The 21644-nt window shown below is 40.0% G+C and overlaps 1 protein-coding gene across 2 annotated transcripts in view; it reads left to right on the top strand.

Moving 5' to 3' along the window:
- LOC120516786 (lutropin-choriogonadotropic hormone receptor-like) overlaps positions 1-21644 on the top strand; it is a 71814-nt gene that overhangs the window by 42945 nt on the left and 7225 nt on the right. For both annotated transcript variants that reach the window (XM_039738724.1, XM_039738723.1), the window contains exons 6-9: positions 5740-5817; positions 13111-13179; positions 16297-16371; positions 18925-19113. In XM_039738724.1, coding sequence (XP_039594658.1) covers positions 5740-5817; positions 13111-13179; positions 16297-16371; positions 18925-19113 — 411 coding nt within the window. The remainder of the gene's footprint in view (positions 1-5739; positions 5818-13110; positions 13180-16296; positions 16372-18924; positions 19114-21644) is intronic.

Raw genomic sequence — 21644 nt, 5'->3', positions numbered from 1 at the left:
TAAACGACAAACTACATGATGACCCTCACCCGAAAATCAACCATCAAAACGTGGGATATCTGGAAAGCCATAGGTAAATTCTTTCAAAATTGCCCTGATTATATGTCTTGTCTTCACTTCTCAAAAACATTATTTGCTTGGAACTACAAGCAGTTCATGTTGTCATATAAGTACATGTATCTAGTTAGTTGCAGTAATAAGAGCGTAGAAAGCACAACATGTCCAGCGTGCAGTCATCCAGGCGAGACCATACTTAATACAGAGTACGCCAGCCGCTGAGAAAGCACATCTGCCTCCACTGAAGTAGGCAGCACAGTCATCAGATACAGATATACTTGTTCTAAACAACGCCTGCGCTTGCCGTTGCTCTGAAACACCGCCATTTCAGCTTTTACTGATGCATCCAGTTTTTGTCATCATTCTGTGATGGCAAGTTTCTTGGCACAGATAATGCGGATGCAACAGACTGACGCATTGTAATTTCAAGTTGCTGTTCAAAGCTGTTGTCTGACAGACGTCAATGAAGTCTGCCCTGTCCCGGCATTCGTGAGCTGCAGAGTGCAGACTCCTCCCAGTCCCCTGTGCTCAGTCTTAGCTGCTGGTCTGTTGTTGACTGAATTAATCGGCAACACACTACACCGTGGGCCAAAAAATCGTGCCACTTAATTCTTTTCAACTATAACTCTGTTATTTTTTGATCGATTTTTACACTTTTACACACTATATATGTGAGCTTGGCTGTTCCCGGTTTCCCGGGAATTACAGCAGTTTCATTCCCGGGAATGCGGGAATGAAAAATGTCCGGGAATCCCGAGCTCCCGATTACCGGGATTCCCTAATCAAGACCAGACTACATAGTATGGTAATAAAAGGAGACGATCCACAGGTCTAAGTTGTACTATCTCAAAGACCTAACATAGTATTTTAAATAAGAAAGAACCATGAGACAAAATTTGCAGAATTTTGATAATGGGAGGTTGGAACAATTATTTTACCCAGAGCCAAAACTAAACCCAGGAATCACAGTCAAAGAGAACGAAAAAAAAGTCAGAAAAATCAAAAAAAAAAAATCTTTCCTCAAAACCAAAATGTGATCAAAAATTCAGAGCCAAAATATAAGAGCAAGAATTCGTAACCAGAAAAATAATCAAAAAAGAAAGTCTTTGGAAAGAAGTTCAAAGGTTTATCTGTCACAGTCGGATAAAACATTACTGCTTGTGCTGACCTTTAAACCACTGACCTAATGATGTCAGAGTCAAGACTAGTCTTGTTTTGGTGTTGGGATTCTCTTCGGTTTGCTCAGCTGGCCATCTGACTGCCAGTTAACAGTGGTCATCAGAATTTAACGTCTCCACCTTCTCAATTAACAACATGCCACTACACATTCATCTCCATTCAAAGAGAAAGATCACAGGGAAAGAGTACGTCCTCATGTAAACTTATTAAAAAATAATTACAATTGTTAAGCTATTGTAAACATTATTCAAATCACGCAAATAAAATGCCCCATAAATCCCTATATGGAAAGTAATGACAATGAGAGGTATTCATTGCTAGAATTGAATCTGAAGGGCAGTAGTTTCCATGTAAATTCATGGGCAGATCTACCATCAGTGTAACCTGTGTGTGCGACCTGGGACCCTGGCTGCCAGTATGAAAATGAGGAAACAAAATTAATGCTGGCATGTTTCTGTTTCCGTGGTACCACACAACACACATACACAGTTACTCGTACATTATATCATCCAAATCCCTCTTGCTTAAATCTCTGAGGGGGAACCACCCCCAGCTTGTTTTATTTTTATATGGTATGTTCATAGAGTGTAAACCTATGTGTGTGACAACCTGGGGGATGTAGGGGGTCTTAACCTGGTCTTACTGTAATTAATCTGTTAGTAATGTAGATACTACAGAAGAGTTGATGCTTGTCATTCTTTACTTTTTCTAATGACCAAATTATTCCAACAGTCATCGAAGTTTATAAAATACCTAATCAGAGGTGGGACAATATTTGTATTTATTGAAGCTCAAACTTCACAGTGGAGCACAAGCGCTATATAACACAAATTGTGAGAAATCTGGTGAATTCTCGCAAAAATTCCTCCACAACATTCCAAAGGGATACAGGAAGGAAGAAACTGGCCGCATCTTTTAATACACACTTTCTAAATCATTGGCTCAGTGATTTCTTAATTAGGGAGTCAGACCATGCCTCTTTTTATTGACGATTTGCGGTTAAATATAAATAGTGTACATATTTCCGACAATATTAATATTTCCATGCATTGCTTGATTTTGTGTCAGTGAGTCAGATATGTTTGATTCAGTATCACACTGTACTTCAGATCAAATTTAAATATAAAATATGATTTCCATATTCTGTTAATGGCATATTTATGATTTTTTATGTATATTAACAGTCTGCATGCACAATTCACTTTGCACATTACCCATCGCACCAAGTCCTTAAACCTGCTCATGCGGTTGTCTAATTTAGCGTGCAACTTTGGTCCCCTTCTCTGCCTCCACGCAGGCACACTGCAATTGCACTTAGTCCTACTCTTGACCTGCTGTTAATCTGTGGCTGTGGTACGCACCATAACAACGTTAATCTCGAAAGTTACTGTTGTTACCATGACTAGGTATTGTTAGCACGGGTCCGAACACCATCAGACTAATACCAGCACTTTACAAAACACATGATTATTGAACACCAACAGACCCACACAGCACACAATGCTCCTGCACCAAACACCCTTAACATAGGCCTTCCTCTCAAATGTCCTTGGGCTGCCTTTCTTCTCCTCATGGGAGCTTCATCCTGCTCCCGCTCCCAACTCTACCTCTCTGATTGGAGTGAGGTGGCCCCGGATGTGCTCCAGGTGCCTGATGACGGACTTCTTGGTGTGACGGAAGTGCTGCCCTTCCACCCGGAAGCACTCCGGGTGTCCCTGGAAGGTCCTTCCTCTACCTTCCCAGGTGTGGCGGAAGTGTCAATCTCCCAGGCTCCACAACACTTGAGGCGCCCCCTGGCGGTGGCCACAGGCCCCAGTGGGTTTGAGCCTCCTTGCTCCTTGTCCGTGGTCCCCTCAACATCCAGAGCGGTTGCTCCCTCATGGCCTGGGGGATGTATAGACCACCTGCTGGTCCTTCCAGTCGTCCTGGCTGGATTTGACCCCCAGCCTCCTGTGACAGACAGTATTAACACCAGTTCAGCACCAGGTCATCCCAAGCTGACAGCACACAGCAACTGACCCTGCTGGTTTAAGGAACAGAAGCCCGTCCACTTTACTAATAACAATATGCAGCAGGGTACTTGGTGAGCCTTGACATGTTTTTTTATCCTTGCTGTCTGTTGTTTGCTTTTTCTAAATTGCTGGTGGTTAAATCCTTTTCATGGGTGGTGCAGCCTATACGTTTCTTTTGTTCTTTATTTTTTCACATTTTCATCTTTTGCTGTTGTCTTTCTTGAGAGCTATCTTTTTTGTATGTGGATTTGATCCCTGCCTTGCACCTCATGCTGTTGGGTTAGGCTCTTGTGGATTAGGTGCATTAAATAATGAATGAGTGGATAGATGGAAAGTACTGTTCATTTAAATTAAAAAAAATATATAAAATATTTATAAAAAATAAATACATTTCTGGTCGGTAGTCATTTCTGACTCTTCTTTTAGACTCTGACGCCAATGCAGAGATCAACTTTGCGTATGTAACACACATTTTAAAAGGAGTATATAGTTATGCAGCTTTTTACACTTCTAGCCATGAGTAACATAAAGCATCTTCATGAATGTAAGTGTGAATCACTTAGTTTTATATATTTGAATATTTTAAATAAACATGCCACTTAATAATTATCTTTCCAAGTGTAGTCTGTAATGCATATAATAATCATATACAGTATGAATAGAATTATATTGCATAATATAAAATAGTCTGTTAATGGTGCTTTCATTTTCAATGGTGGTTTACATTCATGCCTGGTGGTGTACGTGGGACAGACATCAAAAACACTCGCCACACGTATACAAGAACATCGCAACTTAGTCAGAAGAAAGGACCCACAATCTCCGATTTACACACGTCCAAGTTTGACCAGACACACATTAATGCAAGTAAAATTCAAGGCTAATACTAGAAGTGTAACACTATTCCTAGTACTACTAAGAACACACCATTAACGGACATTTGGACGTGAAGCCGGAATATGCAGGCTTGAAAAGAAGAACATATTATTAAATAATAAATAAGACTTTATGACCAACACCCTCCGAACCCCACCTCATCAATCTTTCCCCAACACATCCACCTATCCTTCCCTCCTCATTTGCTATTTATTGCCTTGGATTCCTGTAAGTCTAATCATTTTCCTTTGGTGATGATTCCTGATAGGAGTTGAAAGCTTAGGAATACAAAAAACTGTTTTAAGATATGTGTGGTCCTTGGCCGGGGCTGGAGCCCGGCCGGGACGCCCAGGAGGAGGAGAGGAGGGCTTGTGCCTCCTCCAGACCGCGAGGGGGCGTCCATCTTGGTTGTGTAGGGGACCACGGGTACAGGGCTTGGAAGCCCAGCCCTGTAGGGACCCGTGGCCACCGCCAGGCGGCGCCCGGTGCCTAATTATCCCGGGAGCCCGGCACTTCCGCCACACCAGGAAGTGCCGGGGGGAAGACTTTGTGTGGCGCCCGGAGAGCCGCCAGGAAAGCAGCCGACACTTCCGCCACGCTGGGGCGTGGCTAAAGAGAAGAGGCCGGAAACACCTGGGGCTCATCCGGGGCATTATTTAAGGGGCCGCCTCCCTCCAGTCATTTGGTGGAAGTCGGGAGGCAGAAGACAGAGCTGGAGAGAGGACAGGAGACGGCCAGAGGAAAGGCACAGTGACTGTGGGCCCTGGACTTTTGGGGGATTCGGTGCTGAAGGCACTGGGGTTGCGTGAGTGCATAACTTGTATATAGTGTAAATAAAGTGTGTTGGGTGCAAAACATGTCGTCCGTCTGTCTGTGCTGGGGCCAGCGTTCACATATGTGATTCATTTATTTCCTCTATGGATTTCCAGCTACAAATATGCGAACTGTACCACAGACCTTCACTTCCATTTATTATATGTGTATAATGTATAAATAAATACATTTTGTGTGACCTACAACATGCGTTCTATTTAAATCACTGATGGAAATATTCATACATTTTTTTAAAAGAGTAATACATTAAATGATAAATTTCATAGTTTGTTGCACTTTTCATGCTTTTGATTTCATCAGCCTTTGGTACTTGTAACAAGATTATAAAATATAAAGAGTATTTTAAACCATGAATTTGTGAGGTTTTTTTTTTCATATATAAATAAGCTTACTAAAATCTCTTGACAAATTTGTATGTTATGTTTGTTCAGTTTTTTGCAGTTTTTTACATGAACAGTAAAAGAGCATCTTAACAGGCATATTAAAAAGTTTAATCACTTTAAGGATTAACCCACTCATCTAAAATTATTAATGCAAAATGTTTGCCTTTAAGGGAAATGCATGGTTAAAAAAGTGGAAGCGTTTCTTGAAAAGACTTTTAAATCCCTTAGCTACTTGTAGAAAAAGTTGCCTGAATACTGCTTTTGAGTCCAGAGATGTTAATTCATCATTACGAAGATGTGAATAACATACATTTAAACAAAAAAGACAATGTTTTGAGGGATGGGCATCAATTAGCTTTCTTTTTTGGATATTCATTTTCTCCTATTCTGTATTTTAGGGAGGTTACTGACAACATGTACATTACCACAGTTCCACCCAATGCATTTCTGGGAATGGCTGCGGAATGTTCAATAATGTGAGTAAAGCCACAGGAAGGTAAATGTCTACAACTTTTTAGTTTGTCAGTCTCATGCTGTGTAGTTTTTGTATGTGTCATATAACACAAAGACTTCTCATTCAACATTTCAAATATCTAGTGTGGAACGAGCCCTGGACACAGACAGGTATACATGTTTAAAAGCACCACCACACGTTTATTTTACAACTACTATATACAATGATAAGTGCACACAACCCACAACTCTCCCAAAGTCCAGGCCTCTCTATCCAATGCCTCCTTTCTCTTGACTGCCTCCACTCCTCTCCTCCCAAGCTCTGTCCTCTTCCATCCAACTCCAGCCATCAAATCGAGGGAGGCGACCTCTTTTATAGTCACCCGGATGTGCTCCAGGTGCCTCCCGACAATCCTCCCCAGTATAGTGGAAGTGCCAGCTGCGCACCCGAAAGCACTCCGGGTGTCCATGCTCCTCTTCCCCCCAGCACCTCCGGGTGTGGCAGAAGTGCTGAGGTCCAGGGCTCCAAAGGCAATGGAGTGCCCCCTGGCAGTGACCACGGGCCCTTACAGGGCTGAGCTTCAAACCTCTGTACCCATGGTCCCCATAGCCACCAGGGCAGTCGCCCCCACGTAGTCTGGGGGAGGCCTAAGCCCTCCTCCGGTCCTCCTGGGCGTCTACCCCCAGCCACCTGTGACACTAGGAAAGCTTTATAATACTTACTCTGGCTCCCTTGAACTAGTAAAGAAAACCATATTATGAATGACAGTCATTGTCTTCAGCATTTGTGCAGTCACAGTTAAAAATAGCAGTTTTCTGGTACTCATTCTGTTCATCATGTCCAGAGGGAAAAAAAAACCTTAGGGACGAGTCCCACTAATGTTTGAGTTCACTAGTTAAACTTGAGAACCAATAACAAACAAATTAATAAGCAGTAAATATCTGAGCACAAATCTCTACCAAACCAGGCAACACCTGGGATTACACAACACACATACAGGGAGATACAGGAAGGAGGGGAGAATGCTACATAATTGAAATATATATATATATATATATATATATATATATATATATATATATATATATATATATATATTTTGTGAGGCTTTCCCAGACACCACCAGTCGGAAACCACATCTTTATAAAAGTCACACGTTTATTTTCCATAAATAAACACCAGGTTCACAGTCCCGAACAACACACATTGCATACAGCAATTAAATCACCACAATTTGACCTCTTTATCACAGTCCTTGGCTGCCTGTCTCCTCCTGGGAGCTTTGTCTTACTCCCACTCCCGCTCCCCGACTGTTAGAAGACGGCACCTTTTATCCCTGCCCGGATGTGCTCCAGATGGCTGGTGACGATCTTTTATGAGCACTTCCTGGTTTGGCGGAAGTGCTGCCCTTTGCCGCGGAAGCACTCTGGGCGTCCCTGGCAAGTTCATCCTCCATTTTGCCTGGTGTGGGGTAGGTGACAGTTCCCCAGGTCCCATGGGGCTTAAGGCACCCCCTGGCGGTGGCCACGGTTCCCAACAGGTTAGAACCTCTTTGTCCCTTTCCTGTGGTCCTCTTTTTGTCCAGGGCGGTTGCCCCCTCGTGACCCAGAAGTTATTACTGTCCCTTTCTGGTCTCTCCAGGCATCCCGGCCAGGTAATGACCCCAGCAATCTGCCACTATATATATATATACTGTATATATATATATATATATATATATATATATATATATACTGTGGTCCCCGGCCGGGGCCAGGAGAACCGGAGGAGGGCTTGTGCCTCCTCCAGACCGCGAGGGGGCGTCCATCCTGGTTATGTTGGGGGCCTCGGGTGAAGGGCTTCGAAGCCCAGCCCTGTAGGGACCCGTGGCCACCGCCAGGTGGCGCCCCAGTGCCTGAATATCCCGGGAGCCCAGCACTTCCACCACACCAGGAAGTGCTAGGGGGAAGACGACAGGAGACACCCGGACGGCTTCCGGGTGCGCAGCCGGCACTTCCGCCACACTGGGGCGTAGCTATGAACAAATGCCGGAAAGCAGCTGGAGCCCATTCGGGTTCCCATTTAAGGGGCCGCCTCCCTCCAGTCATCGGCAGAAGTTGGGTGGAAGAGGACGGAGCTGGAGGGAGGACTAGAGGCGGCCAGGAGAAAGGCACTGGAACTGTGTGGCCTGGACATTGGGGGAATCAGTGCTGGAGGCACTGGGGTTTGAGAGTGCACTGAACTGTAAATATTTGCAAAATAAACGTGTGTTGGGTGAACATAAGATGTCCGTCTGTGTGTCTGGGCCAGCGTCCACAATATATATATATATATATATATATATATATATATATATATATATATATATATATATATATACTGTATATAAACACACACACATACTAGCTGAAATACCCAGCTTTGCCAGGAGGAAAATAAAATGTTTTGTTTTTCTAATTGTTTGAGAAAAATATAATTAAAAAAAAACAACTTTAAAAATAAAAATAAATTAAATTAACAAACAATGAAGACTCACTAATATGTCTGTCTTGCAGTGTTGTGTGTATGTTATCATCCAGTTGACGCTCAGTCTCATACTTACCCTACTGGTCACAAACCAAACACCAGTCTGTTTTCATCACAGGATAGCAAAACATGAACATTGCTGTTCCTACAGTTGCTTTATGGAGGTGAAGCTATTGAGCTGCCTTCTCTATTCTATCAATCAGCATATGCATCTTCAACCAGTACAAATACAGAATGTTCGCTGAGCTTCTCTGAAGAATTGACACCATTCTTCTTATTGGAGTAAGGCACATAACAGGCTTAGCTTTCCGTAACACTTCAACAAGTATTGCAACACCAGACTCACTCAGGTAAGATAATGAAAATTATTTACCATATATACTCGGGGCTTGATTTTACCATATAATTTCGGTATTTTATGTCGGCCGTATAAGTCAAAAAGTGGTCCAAAAGATTATATTATGCTAACGCCCACCTGTGAGAGTAACCACAGAGTACGCTGCCTTTTTTTTCTATGTACTGTGCCTACGTGACCACACGGTAATACCCAAACTATTCTGAAGCAATGTTTACACTGTTTTGGATTTTTTGTATCTCACACCCTCATACACCTTTATTGTAAGAGCATCCCTTATCTACGATGGAGCGTTCGATCAGAAGAAAATATGAAGCTGGTTTTAAGTTAAAAGTCTTTGAAGTGGTGAAAGAAATTGGTAACTGCACTGTTGCAACAAAATTCGATGTGTCTGAGAAAATGGTGCAGGATTGAAGGAGGCAAGAAGATGTAAAAAAAAAAATTAAGTGTTGAATTTTTGAATGGGTGTATAAGTCGGGCTCTGATTTTATGATCAATTTTTCAGTTATCAAGACCTGAATTATACACGAGTATATACCGTAAATACATTGTAATGCAAAAATAATTTTTCAGCTCAGGTTTATAGAGATATTAAACTTGTCTCCCTTACTGCTCATCCCAGTGCATATTAAATCATAGCTCTAGGAGTGAACATAAACTAAATGATATACATTTCTACCACACCCTATTACATACATTTTTTAATAATTCAAATGAACTTGGTATGAAAAGAACATTTGACTCCCGAAGAAAAACAGTATTTCAAGGAGTTTTATAACCTCAAATATTGTAGATCTTCCAGGATTTTGAAAAGAAATCCACACAATAAATACACTCTTAAACAATAGATTAATGACAAAATACACAAGGATCAAATAGAAATTATAAATATCAATTGAAAAACAGCAAAGAAATATCATGGATGATTTTGTCTAAGGAACTAACAAACTCGCATGTTAAATACGCAGAATAGGATTCATATAATCTATACATGTTGTAACCACTGCAAAAGAATATGCTGACACTACAGTGCTGAATTTCCATTCTGGTATACATAATAGATCTTTTTTTTTTATAAAGTTAGCAACTGTACCACAATTTGCTGCCCCTACCAGGAGAGGACACAGTGTTCCTGTTGTTCCCAAGGAAAGCCAAAAACAAATCCATAAGCTAACTGAGCAACAGAAGAATTTCATGCTGTGTTATACTACCTATCTAAAAAATTCAATGTAACAGAGATATTGGGAACGTTGGGAAATTAGAGCAATTTTGACAGAAACAAACCATTCAATACAAGAAAGCTTGCCAATCTGATTTACCTAATTTCTCTAAAATAAAAACAGCATTGAGTTTTGAAAGTTCCAAAGGTACTGTTGTCTACCCCAACTGACTTATTTCACAGATATAACAATCGTTCGCTGCGTGAAGGAAATGTTGTAACGTTTGTGTGGAATTTACCCATAACCAGTTTCCATCTGGAGCAATGCGTTCCTCTTGAAAAACTCATTTTAACCTAAAATGTGAAATCAACCACATTTATTCTCTTCAAAATTTTAAACACTTGAATTGTGTCACCTGTTAACCTCTGTTTAGTTTTTGTAACATTTTATTGAATTTATTAAAAGCAAGTAACAACCCACACAGGCAAGTCAAACTTGACAAAACTAAATTGAAATCAATCAACACACATGAGAAAGAGAGCTAGGCCAGAGTAAAAAAAAATGTTGAGAAAATCCTTTTCCTCAGTTTAAATGTTTATTCTAAAATGTTATTGATTAGATCCTGCCAGGCATTTTAAAAAGATCTGAACAGATCCTCTAAGTAAGAATTAATTTTTTTTCCAATTTCAGATAATATTTAACATCAGTTACTCACTGACTTAAAAGAGGTGGGTTAGGATTCTTCCAGTTGAGCAAGATAAGTCAACGTGCCAATAGTGTAGTAAAGACTATCACAGTTTGTTTGTCCTTCTCCACTTTAAGCCCATCTGGAAGAACACCAAACACAGCTGTTAGTGGATTAGGAGGGATTGTGACACCAAGGCTGTCTGAAAGGTATTTAAAGATTTTGGTCCAGAATGACGTTAATTTGGTGCAGGCCCAAAACATATGGTCCAATAAGGCTGGAGCTCGATTGCAACTTTCGCAGGTTGGATCTTGCCCTGGAAACATTTTGGACAATTCAAAACAAGACAGATGTGCTCGATAAAAGATTTGAAACTGAATAATTATATGTTTTGCACATAGTGAGTGAATTCTGTGCATGGCTGCCTTCCACTCCTTTTCTTAAATGTTACCTGTTAACCTCTGTTTAGTTAAACTGAAAAGATTAATCTCGTCAGATCACACATCACAGCCCCGGAGTGAGCCTCGCCACTTTTCCCTGGACTTTCTCCAGTGCTGCTGGGTCTTTTTGCAATACGGAGACCTACACTGCACATGATTCTCACTACTGCATTACGTAGCCTCCCGCAACCATATACAGCCATCATTCGACATAACTGGCCTGTCAGTCTCCTAAATCACTTCAATATTCTAAATGTAGATAATGAAGAGTCCACTAATACTTCTAGACAATGCCCCCTCTCATACGTGTCCTGATTGTATTAAGAATTATTCTTAAAATGTGTTTGGGTGACTGTTCACCCATTTTGAAATAGAAAATTTAAATACAGGTTTAAAGGAATTATAGTAGATGTTTGATTACTGAACTTCTCTAACCCACCCGTGTTTGCTGTTAAAAATAATCCCTCATACCTTCTTCCCAATTTCTTCACACACTTTAAGCTGTCTACTAAAACATGTCTATATTTGTATTGAACTCTTATTTCCCTCTGTTATTTTTTCCTTTCTTTTTTCTTTCTTTCTTTCCCAGTGCAACTATCTATACAATACCTGTTTAAATGCGACCCCCAAGAATGTGTTCTTTACCCTCACATTTTGCTCAATGCTGGTCAGTTTGAGGGTAATGTATGTAACTGAACTAGTATTCCTTTTCTATCCTACAAGTCCTTCTATACTATGAAACTGACATATTTCCAGTTTGTGACTATGGTCCCAATTAACTATTTATTCAATATCTGCCTGCTTCTTCTGCTACACCTACCACAGCCTCATCTGAAAGCACTGCAGATATGAACACATATTTTTTACTGACAAAGGCAATGATACTCCTAAGCAGCTGAAAGCATCCAAAAACCCCTCCTAAAGGAACAAATGATATAAACAGTACTGCTTGACCCCTTAATGGCACCCCAAAACAGATCTTTTTCAGTTCAGAAGGTGTAGTTTAGTAAAATTTCACACCGAAGTAACATGCGGCACATTTAACACCAGCCTACAACACAAAATAACTGGTCGTCTCCTAAGATGGCACACTCAGCACAATTCAGTACTCTTCTGGGTCGTAAATTGAGAAAAAAAAGAAAAACATCCTCTTGATTCATCCATTTAAAACAACTATTTTTGCTAACATTTCTTCTCAGTCTTTGACTACGACAACTTATTTTGTAACAGGCTTCCTTCTGTAGAAATAGGTTATATACACAACACAACTGGCCAGGTTCAATGGTTTACCGAGAATACCTGTGCATAAACCAAACCAGGATGAATGTAAATCAAATAATTTTAAAGTATCATTTATCAAAAGATGCAGGCTTCTAAAGCAAGTAAACGTTGACTATGATGAAAGTATATTGCAGCGAGGCGGACACAAGTTAGCTCCTGATCCTGTCTGTCTGCCCACCTTAACACAACACACACAGAGCACCGCAACATTTCACTCTGAACTTTGAGAAAGTCTTTTCAGGGTAAACAGAAAGCCAGAACTTCAGAGATTTAAACATATTGAGAATGGAAAGTGCCTATGGTTAAATACCGTATAGCCCCCAAAAGAGAGGGAGAGGGGAAAAGAGGTGAGCCACCAGTTCAGCAGTTTCAAGGATTAATTTGTAAATCTGCATAAGTTACACCTTAAAGATACTGTAACTGTAGGAGGAATTCATAAAAGCACCAGCAATTCCTTGACCCACAAAATGCAGGACAAAACTGATTTATGAAAAGATAATTGTTTAGTCATTTGTTATGTCTATATATAAATCCAGCAAGTAGTTTAGAAAACCATGGTGATGCTATTTTATGTTGAAATTTTCATAAAGCCCACCCATGCATAGTCAATTTTACTAAATTATTTCTGTATTCTTGTACTATATTTTACTAGATCAATGGCATGTACAAAAATAAAATGACTTTACTATCATGTTATTTACTGACAACCCTGTTATCAAGTATAAATATAGTTAACCTAAAATTACATCTATGCATATAAAATAACAGTGACTGATTACTAAAGTGAGCTGGAGAAAAATATCTATTATGGTTTTGACAAAAAACAGGAAAAAAGACAAAGATATGTTCATGATGTACTAAGAATGTGTTTACTTTTTTATTTTTTCAGGAACCTTTTTAAAAATGGATTTCAAGTTATACAGAAGCATGCATTCAATGGGACAAAACTGAAAAAACTGTATGTATTCTGTTATTTCTACCAAAGGAGTCTATCATTGCATGATAGCTGAGTGTTAAGGGGTGCAGGGGTTTTTGGGGTCTATAAAACATTGTCTTTTTGTATTATTTATATAAAGATAGAATTCAGATTTAGAAGAAACGTATACAGGTGGAATCCTGTTGTAATGAAATTCATGGGACCAACTCATGCAACTCTATAACCTAAGCTTGACAATGCCTGTATTATAAAGAAAAAAAAAAACGCACTTCTTAAACTGCAATAAATGTTTTATTTGAAAATCAGATGTTAGAAATCACTTAGAAATACAGGTATGATTACAAAATCAAAATGATACGTTAGATGTCACTTTTTTTTATAGAAATACAGGTATGAATACAAAATGAAAATGAGACGTGAGATGTAATTTTTTTTTCCAGCTTAAACTGACGCCATTTCTCACTTTTTTTTATTCATTGCAAAGAATACTTTGATAAGCACTATGGAGCTTGAACAGTAGGGTATAGGGTATCCACACACAATACAACTACCCACGCAGACACTCGATGGAGCACTGACTCCGAATTCGGCTGTGCGTATGATGGCGAGCTTACACTCTTGCTAACCCTTGTCGAGACTGTCCAAGACCAGATATTTCTCAACAAACTTTCTTTTGGTCTGACAAGCTTGTCGCAGGGTTCCCGAGAGTCAGCGAAACTATAGGTATTTTTTGCATTGCCTTATCATCTTGGTGGCCATTTTTTGTCAAAAAAACATTCGTTATACTGAAATTTAAATTTGTTAAAACTAAACCCATTAAATATGATGCTGTATGAACATTTGTGCGGGCCAACCAAAAGTATGTGTTATTCTGAAAATATCACTACTTCGGTATTCGCTATAACAGGATATGCCTGTATGAACTAAATGTTAAATATTTTTTGTAAACAATAATTTGGAAATCGGTATAAAGATTGTTTTTATTCTTAAAAGTTTAATTCTAAAATCTTCAGTACAAAGCTATCTCCAGACTATGGATAGGGGTGGCATATAAAACTGTTTCAATAGCTTTCATTTATTGGTTAAAGAAATACAATTAATATTATTGTTTCTTGTGTTTGTTAACACTGCTACCTCATGGATCCAGTGTCCTTGGTTCTAATCCAAAGCTCAGTCTTTCTTTAGAGTTTACGGTTATTCTGCATGGCTTTTTCTCCCACGTCCAAAAGGATGTACCGCTTAGGCTTACTTGTGGTCCCAAATGAACCCTGAGGATTGTGTACTTGAGTGGACTCTGCAGAGTAATGCAGTAGCCTGTCTATGGCTGCTTTCTGCAATGTAACTTGTGTTGTTGGGGTACATCCTATCATCTTCACTCCACTGGATGAATGTTAGGTTATCAAATTTCAGTAATTACTGTTAAATATGCTCAAATATTCAAGTGTCTTTAACTATTACAGCAAAACCTTTTGCTGCTGTTTTTATCAGGTTTATTCTCAAGTCATCTTGCAGTGAGACTGTTAATGGAATCAGAAGCATCTGTAGCAAAGACAGATTCACTGATCTTGACTTTGCCGACGGTGCTGTGACGTTTGCAGAGTCAATGGAGGCTCTGATCAGGGCTCTCGAGAGACTGATTGAGGAGTCTGAGTGTCTGGGCTTGCAAGTGTCCTGAGTAAAAACCAAGATCCAGGCCTTTAATGACCTCTTTGGCACAGCCATCAGCAATGTGTCTGTCTGTGGATAGAGTTTCAACTTTGTCGAGAGGTTTACTTAGCTCGGCAGCGACATTTGTGTCTCTGGTGACTGTTCCCATGAAGTCAGTAGATGGATTGGGAGAGCTTTTAGGAGGGGTGGCATTGTAAGGGAGTGTCAGTTATGGCACTACAGCCATGTGGTGCAATTCCCCGAGGGTGATTTGGCTCATAGGATTCTCATTGTTGAGGACCCGAGTGACTGGACCAGGCCAAGGGGACACACGCGTAACACCTGGCTGCAGCAGATAGATAGTCATTTCCAGAGGCTGGGACTGTCTGAGGGGTTGTCAATCGGGATCCCCAACTGTTTCGTCATTTGGTGGGTGCATACCAGTGCATGCTTCCCAACATGATCTGACCTGACCTGCTCACATACAGCTCTTAAACCAGTGAAATTTTTAATGATCAAAAATGTGATACCGATCTCTTTGAAGTAACTGAAATAAGTTAGAAAATGTACACACGGCGTAACATTAAGGTGCGTTGAGGGGCTTAGTTAACTGATCTGAAAGTTGGAGTATTTAAAATATTTTGTGTTATCATTATCATCATATTTTTGTTCAATAAATATTTTTCTAAGATTGAGACATGTCATAACAGAGTAAAATAAACTAACAGCATTTTATAGTAAAACAGAGTCCAAATAGGCTTGTGGTGGCTGAAAAGCTTTCACAGACAGCAGACTCCAATTAAAGTGATGTAAAAATGGCATTGATTAATGCTGTCTTGGTGGTAGAGGGTCTATGACTGATAGTAATACAAATTTCTTAAACATAAAACAAAATACAAGATGGAGAGTTGAAATCTCTGTTGAAGTCTCAAAGTAAAATTGATGGCTGCTTTGGACCATGATGGAGGGCAGATCTACTTGTTTGCTGACAAATATATAATGCCAGAGAAACACTGAATCATAATGCAGCAGTAGTGTAAAGTAAAACCTAAGTCTATACTTGCTCACAGGATGCTTAAAGCGTGACGTTTGCACAATTAATTTCCTATTACATTAATTTCTGTCCAAGAGATTTTTTCACTTTAACTATTGAATTAGCTCAAGCAGCAGATATACTCTCCTTGCTGTTAATAATCTAAAACAACTCAAACAGCACAGCCATAGCAGAGGTGCTTTAATTCTCATTGGCTCCATTAGCTTATTACATTTCTTTCCATTTAAGTTGTCAATGACGTACAGTAAATGTCAAATGTATCGTACTTTTCACGGAAGTCTTTCAGCAATAAGTGACTTGGGTTTCTTTTTATCATTTTGTTTTATTCCCTGCAATGGTATTAGTGTTTGCATTTATGGGTGTCATATAAAATGAATGACAGAAAAAACTGATGTGTTTCCTGTTTATATTCTTTTTTCTTTTATTATTATTAATAGGTCTCTTAAAGGCAATGAATATCTCCAAAAAATCCATAATGATGCCTTCAAAGGAGCAATGGGACCTACTGTTTTGTGAGTCTATGTTAAATTTATATTGTTAGTAGAAATGTTACCAGCATCTATATTTTTTGAAGTAGCAAGAATTTGCTGACTTCGTCTTCTTCTGTGTACTCTGGCTTCATACATCTATGAAAAGTGCCTGAAAGGCAAAAAAAAATTCTTTTATGATGAACAATTCCTACAAAACCAGCGTACCAGCTGCAGGATTGGTTTAGAGCGGTGCTTCCCAAACTCGGTCCTGGGGACCGACCCCCTGTGGCTGCAGGTTTTTGTTCCAACCAGCTTCATAATCAGTGACAACACCTGATAGCACTGAGCTCATTTTTTAGCCGGTATTATTTTTCTTTTATTCTACATTCAGAAAAGCACAGCAGCATGATTTTTACATTTATAAGACATTTAGAAATATTTCTGCTTTTGCTATAGATTTAAATACATAACTCTCTTTTGTTGATTTCATTATATTTTGCCCTTTCTCTGTGCAGTTTTCCCACTTCATTGTATTTATTAATTACAATTTAAAATGAGCAGATCAGACATGCTGGCAAACAACACTGAATAATGAAAGGCTGCAACTACTTTAGAGTCAGACCCACTAATTAGTAAATAATGGATTGATTGAACAATCACAACACCTAGAAAAGTAGAATGAAAATCAAGATGAAAATATTGTTAAAAAGAAAAAAAATACATTATTCCTATATAACTACTTGGTACATTTTAATTTGTTTTTTTTAACAAACTTTGTTTTCTAATTTCTATATTGTTCCCAAAACACAGAACTCGGGAAATAACACATCACTTAATTAGCCCAGGAGTCCAATTAAAAAGAGAAGCTGCTTGGAACAAAAACCTGCAGCCACAGGGGGTCGGTCCCCAGGACAGAGGTTTGGAAGCACTGGTTCAGACCATTAGTTCACCTGCTGCCTTATGTATCTCAGCGGTTTGTGAGTTATACTCCATCACCAAAAGTACAAAATGAATCCTTTTGTTTTTGGCAGTTTCAGCATTTTATTAAAAGTTGAATCATTCAGGACTGCCCAAATGCTTCATGGTCCCCTAACTAGCATTTATATTTTGCAAAAATCTGCCCACCTCCCTTTAACCTCCAGGTGCTTGCAGCCTAAAAGGATGTTATGTATGTATGTTATACAGTATACAGTATTTATGTAGTCTGTATATTTTTAAATATTCTCAGAGTTTTCTCCCACCCTCCAAGGGCAGGTATGTTAAGTTAAATGATGACTCTCATATGACCGGGCTGTTGGTGAGCATGCTCTGCAATCTACCAGAATGTTGGTGGCCTTTTGTGCTAAATGCTGCTCAGACAGGGTCCAGATGCCTGCAGAATGGAAGAGATAGAAAAAACAAGCTCAGAAAAAATATAAATGGACGAACCTTCTATTGCTAAAACTAAAGTTTCCATCCATCCATCCATTTTCCAACCCGTTGAATCTGAACACAGGGTCACAGGGGTCTGCTGGAGCCAATCCCAGCCAACACAGGGCGCAAGGCAGGAACCAATCCCAGGCAGGGCCCCATGCACACACTAGTTTGATTTGTTCTGTTCTGTGTATTGTGTTGTATTGACCCCCTTCTTTTGACACCCACTGCATGCCCAACCTACCTGGAAAGGGGTCTCTCTTTGAACTGCCTTTCCCAAGGTTTCTTCCATTTTCCCCTACAAGGTTTTTTGGAAGTTTTTCCTTGTCTTCTCAGAGAGTCAAGGCTGGGGGGCTGTCAAGTGGCAGGGCCTGTTAAAGCCCATTGCGGCACTTCCTGTGTGATTTTGGGCTATACAAAAATAAACTGTATTGTATTGTACTAGTGACAATTTAGAATCGCCAATCCACCTAACCTGCATGTCTTTGGATTGTGGGAGGAAACCAGAGCACCCGGAGGAAACCCACGCAGACACGGGGAGAACATGCAAACTCCACGCAGGGAGGACCCGGAAAGCAAACCCAGGTCTCCTAACTGCGAGGCAGCAGCGCTACCACTGCACCACCGTGCCGCCCGCCAAACTGAAGTTTCTTTATCTTAAAAGTTATTTACTCTTCTACATGTCCATTGGCCTCTTTAAATAGTGGATAAGGAATCCACGCAAACATATAACAGGGGTTGGCAAAAGTAGGTTTATAGTTGTTCCTATGGAAGTAGACATGCAGGTTCTGATGAATACTATAGCTTTATTAACTTAAAAGAATGGCACAGTGCACTTATGTTCAATCTCCATCTAAACCTACATTGGCCCACCCTTGTATTTGTTTCATGTTCATGAAAGCCCTTCTCAGGCAACCATGAATGGTTGAATGGTCACCTTCTAACTGAAAAAAATATCTAAGAAAATCTAAAACTATGTACTCATTCTTCGATTAAACAAATGCCTCTTCCAATATATTTTCATGAATCCAAATTTTACAGAGTCCTTCACAATTAAACTGATCACAAGAAAATTGTAGAAATAAGGCTTGTTTTACAATATAATGGACCTAAAGTTCCTTGGAATTATGAATTCAGTTGAAGCTCTGTATCATCCACAGATGTTATTTCCATTTTTTTCAGAGATGTTTCTTCAACTGGTCTCCAGCTTCTGCCAACCTATGGACTTCAATCTGTTAAAGTTTTATTTGCACAGATGGCTTACGCTTTTAAAGTGTTGCCCCCCTTAGATATATTTGCTAATCTAGAGGAAGCACATTTAACATACCCCAGCCACTGCTGTGCGTTTCGAAATTGGATACTGAAAAAAACGTAAGTATGCCAAATACTGTAGCAATTTCCATGTACATAAATGGTTAGGAATTAAATGAATTGTTCAGTTGGTGTTTTTTTTGGCAGTTTGCTGCTGGTAATGTCATTGTTGCCACTTTGTGTGCTCGTTTGCCCAAAGGCGTTATTTGTCGTTATGGTGCATTCATACACATCGTCACAGCAGCAGCCATTAACAGAAAATAATGCAGTACTCCAAGTAACTGCAGTTTGTTCTTAAAAACTCATCAGATGAAGAAGCCGGGCTTCTGAAGTATTCTTTGGGTTAAAAGCTTTGGGGTGTTTAAAATGAGTTCAGTTTTTGCTTGTACATTTACTTTTCATTTGCTGTAGTGATTTTAATGTGACTGACCTGGCCTGTCTGATTACTCTAGAGAGATGCCCCTAATCTAACTACTTGCCACACATTACAAAGTAATCACTCCTCAAACTACCACACAAGCACAACATAAGTGCAGACTTTAGAATTTCATCTCTGAACTTTCCACTCACTTGTTTTTAAAGTGTCGGCATTGCAGACTCCAGTGAGTCATTTAGAAAGTCAAGAAGGTAAAGAAGCTGGCAGATGCTTTACAGGAGCTTACAGACAAACCTGCTGCTTTACAGTAGACGATCAAGGGTCACTGCAGTACCAGTTGTTTTAGTCAAAGGACTGTACATCCCAGCATTATGCTGTGAAAAATAATGGTGGTAGTGGATTTCTAAATGAATACAAAACCATTTTCTCGTTCTATATTGACCACCTGAAAACTACACTAAGTGTTTCTTTACTTTTCTCTTGTGGCCACATCTTTAACAGAACTCAGCAATCTCTGTCTTCATAGCTTTTAAAGTTTTTTGCAAGAATTTGAGGGCATTGACTAGACTGGGGCACTTGTGAGCAAAACATCACATCCGGAATAATCCTTAAAGGAGCTCCAAACAAGACAGATTTACTACAGAAAAATAAAGGATAACAGGGAAGACACCAAATCTTCTTTCTTCTTCTTCTTTCCGCTGCTCCTGTTAGGGATTGCCACAGCAGATCATCTTTTTCCATATCTTCCTGTCCTCTGCATCTTGTTCTGTTACACTCATCACCTGCATGTCCTCTTTCAACACATCCATAAACCTTCTCTTAGGCCTTCCTCTTTTTCTCTTGCCTGCCAGCTCTATCCTTAACATCCTTCTCCCAGCATCTCTTTTCTGCACATCCAAACCAACGCAATCTCGCCTCTCTGACTTTGTCTCCCAGTCGTCCAACTTGAGCTGACCCTCTAATATACTCTTTTCTTATCCTGTCCATCCTCGTCACCCCCAATGCAAATCTTAGCATCTTTAACTCTGTCACCTCCAGCTCTGTCTCCTGCTATCTGGTTAGTGCCACCGTCTCCAACCCATATAACATAGCTGATCTCACTACCGTCCTGTAGACCTTCCCTTTCACTCCTGCTGATATCTGTCTGTCGCTCCTGACACTCTTCTCCACCCATTCCACCCTGCCTGCACTCTCTTTTCACCTCTCTTCCACAATCCCTGTTACTCTGTACTGTTGATCCCAAGTATTTAAACTCATCCCCCTTCACCAACTCTACTCCCTTCATCCTCACCATTCCACTGAGCTCCCTCTCATTTACACACATGTATTCTGTCTTGTTCCTACTGACCTTCATTCCTCTCCTCTCTAGAGCATATCTCCACCTCTCCAGGGTCTCCTCAACCTGCTTCCTACTATCGCTACAGTTCACAATGTCATCAGCAAACATCATAGTCCACAGGGTCTCTTGTCTAATCTCATCTGTCAACCTGTCCATCACCATTGCAAATAAGAAAGGGCTCAGACCTGATCCCTGATGTAATCCCACCTCCAACTTGAATCACTCCTACTGCAGACCTCACCAATGTCACACTTCTCTCGTACATACAGTATCCTGTACAACTCTTACATATTTCTCTGCCACTGCCGACTTCTTCATACAATACCACAGCTCCTCTCAAGGCACCCTGTCATATGCTTTCTCCAGGTCCACAAAGACACAATGCAACTCCTTCTGGGCTTCTCTAAACTTCTCCATCAACATCCTCAGAGCAAACATTACATCTGTGGTGCTCTTTCTTGGCATGAAACCATACTGCTGCTCACCAATTATCACTTCACTTCTTAACCTAGCTTCCACTACTCTTTCTCATAACTTCATGCTGTGGCTCATCAATTTTATCCCCCTGTAGTCACTACAGTCCTACACATCCCCCTTATTCTTAAATATTTAATAGTTAAATAAACTTCTACTCCACTCCTCAGGCATCCTCTCACTTTCCAAAATTCCATTAAACAATCTGGTTAAAAACTTCACTGCCATCTCTCCTAAAAACCTCCATGCTTCCATAGGTATGTCATCTAAGCCAACGGCTTTTCATTTCATTTCCTCTTCATTGCTGTTCTTACTTCATCCTTGCTAATCTGTTGCACTTTCTGATTCACTATCTCCACATCATCCAACCTCTTCTCTCTCTCGTTCTCTTCATTCATCAGC

The sequence above is a fragment of the Polypterus senegalus genome, chromosome 16 (genome assembly GCF_016835505.1).
Source record: "Polypterus senegalus isolate Bchr_013 chromosome 16, ASM1683550v1, whole genome shotgun sequence".
Classification (NCBI taxonomy): domain Eukaryota; kingdom Metazoa; phylum Chordata; class Cladistia; order Polypteriformes; family Polypteridae; genus Polypterus; species Polypterus senegalus.
The sequence above is the reverse complement of the archived record's forward strand: the minus strand, read 5'-3'. Positions and strand labels throughout refer to the sequence as shown.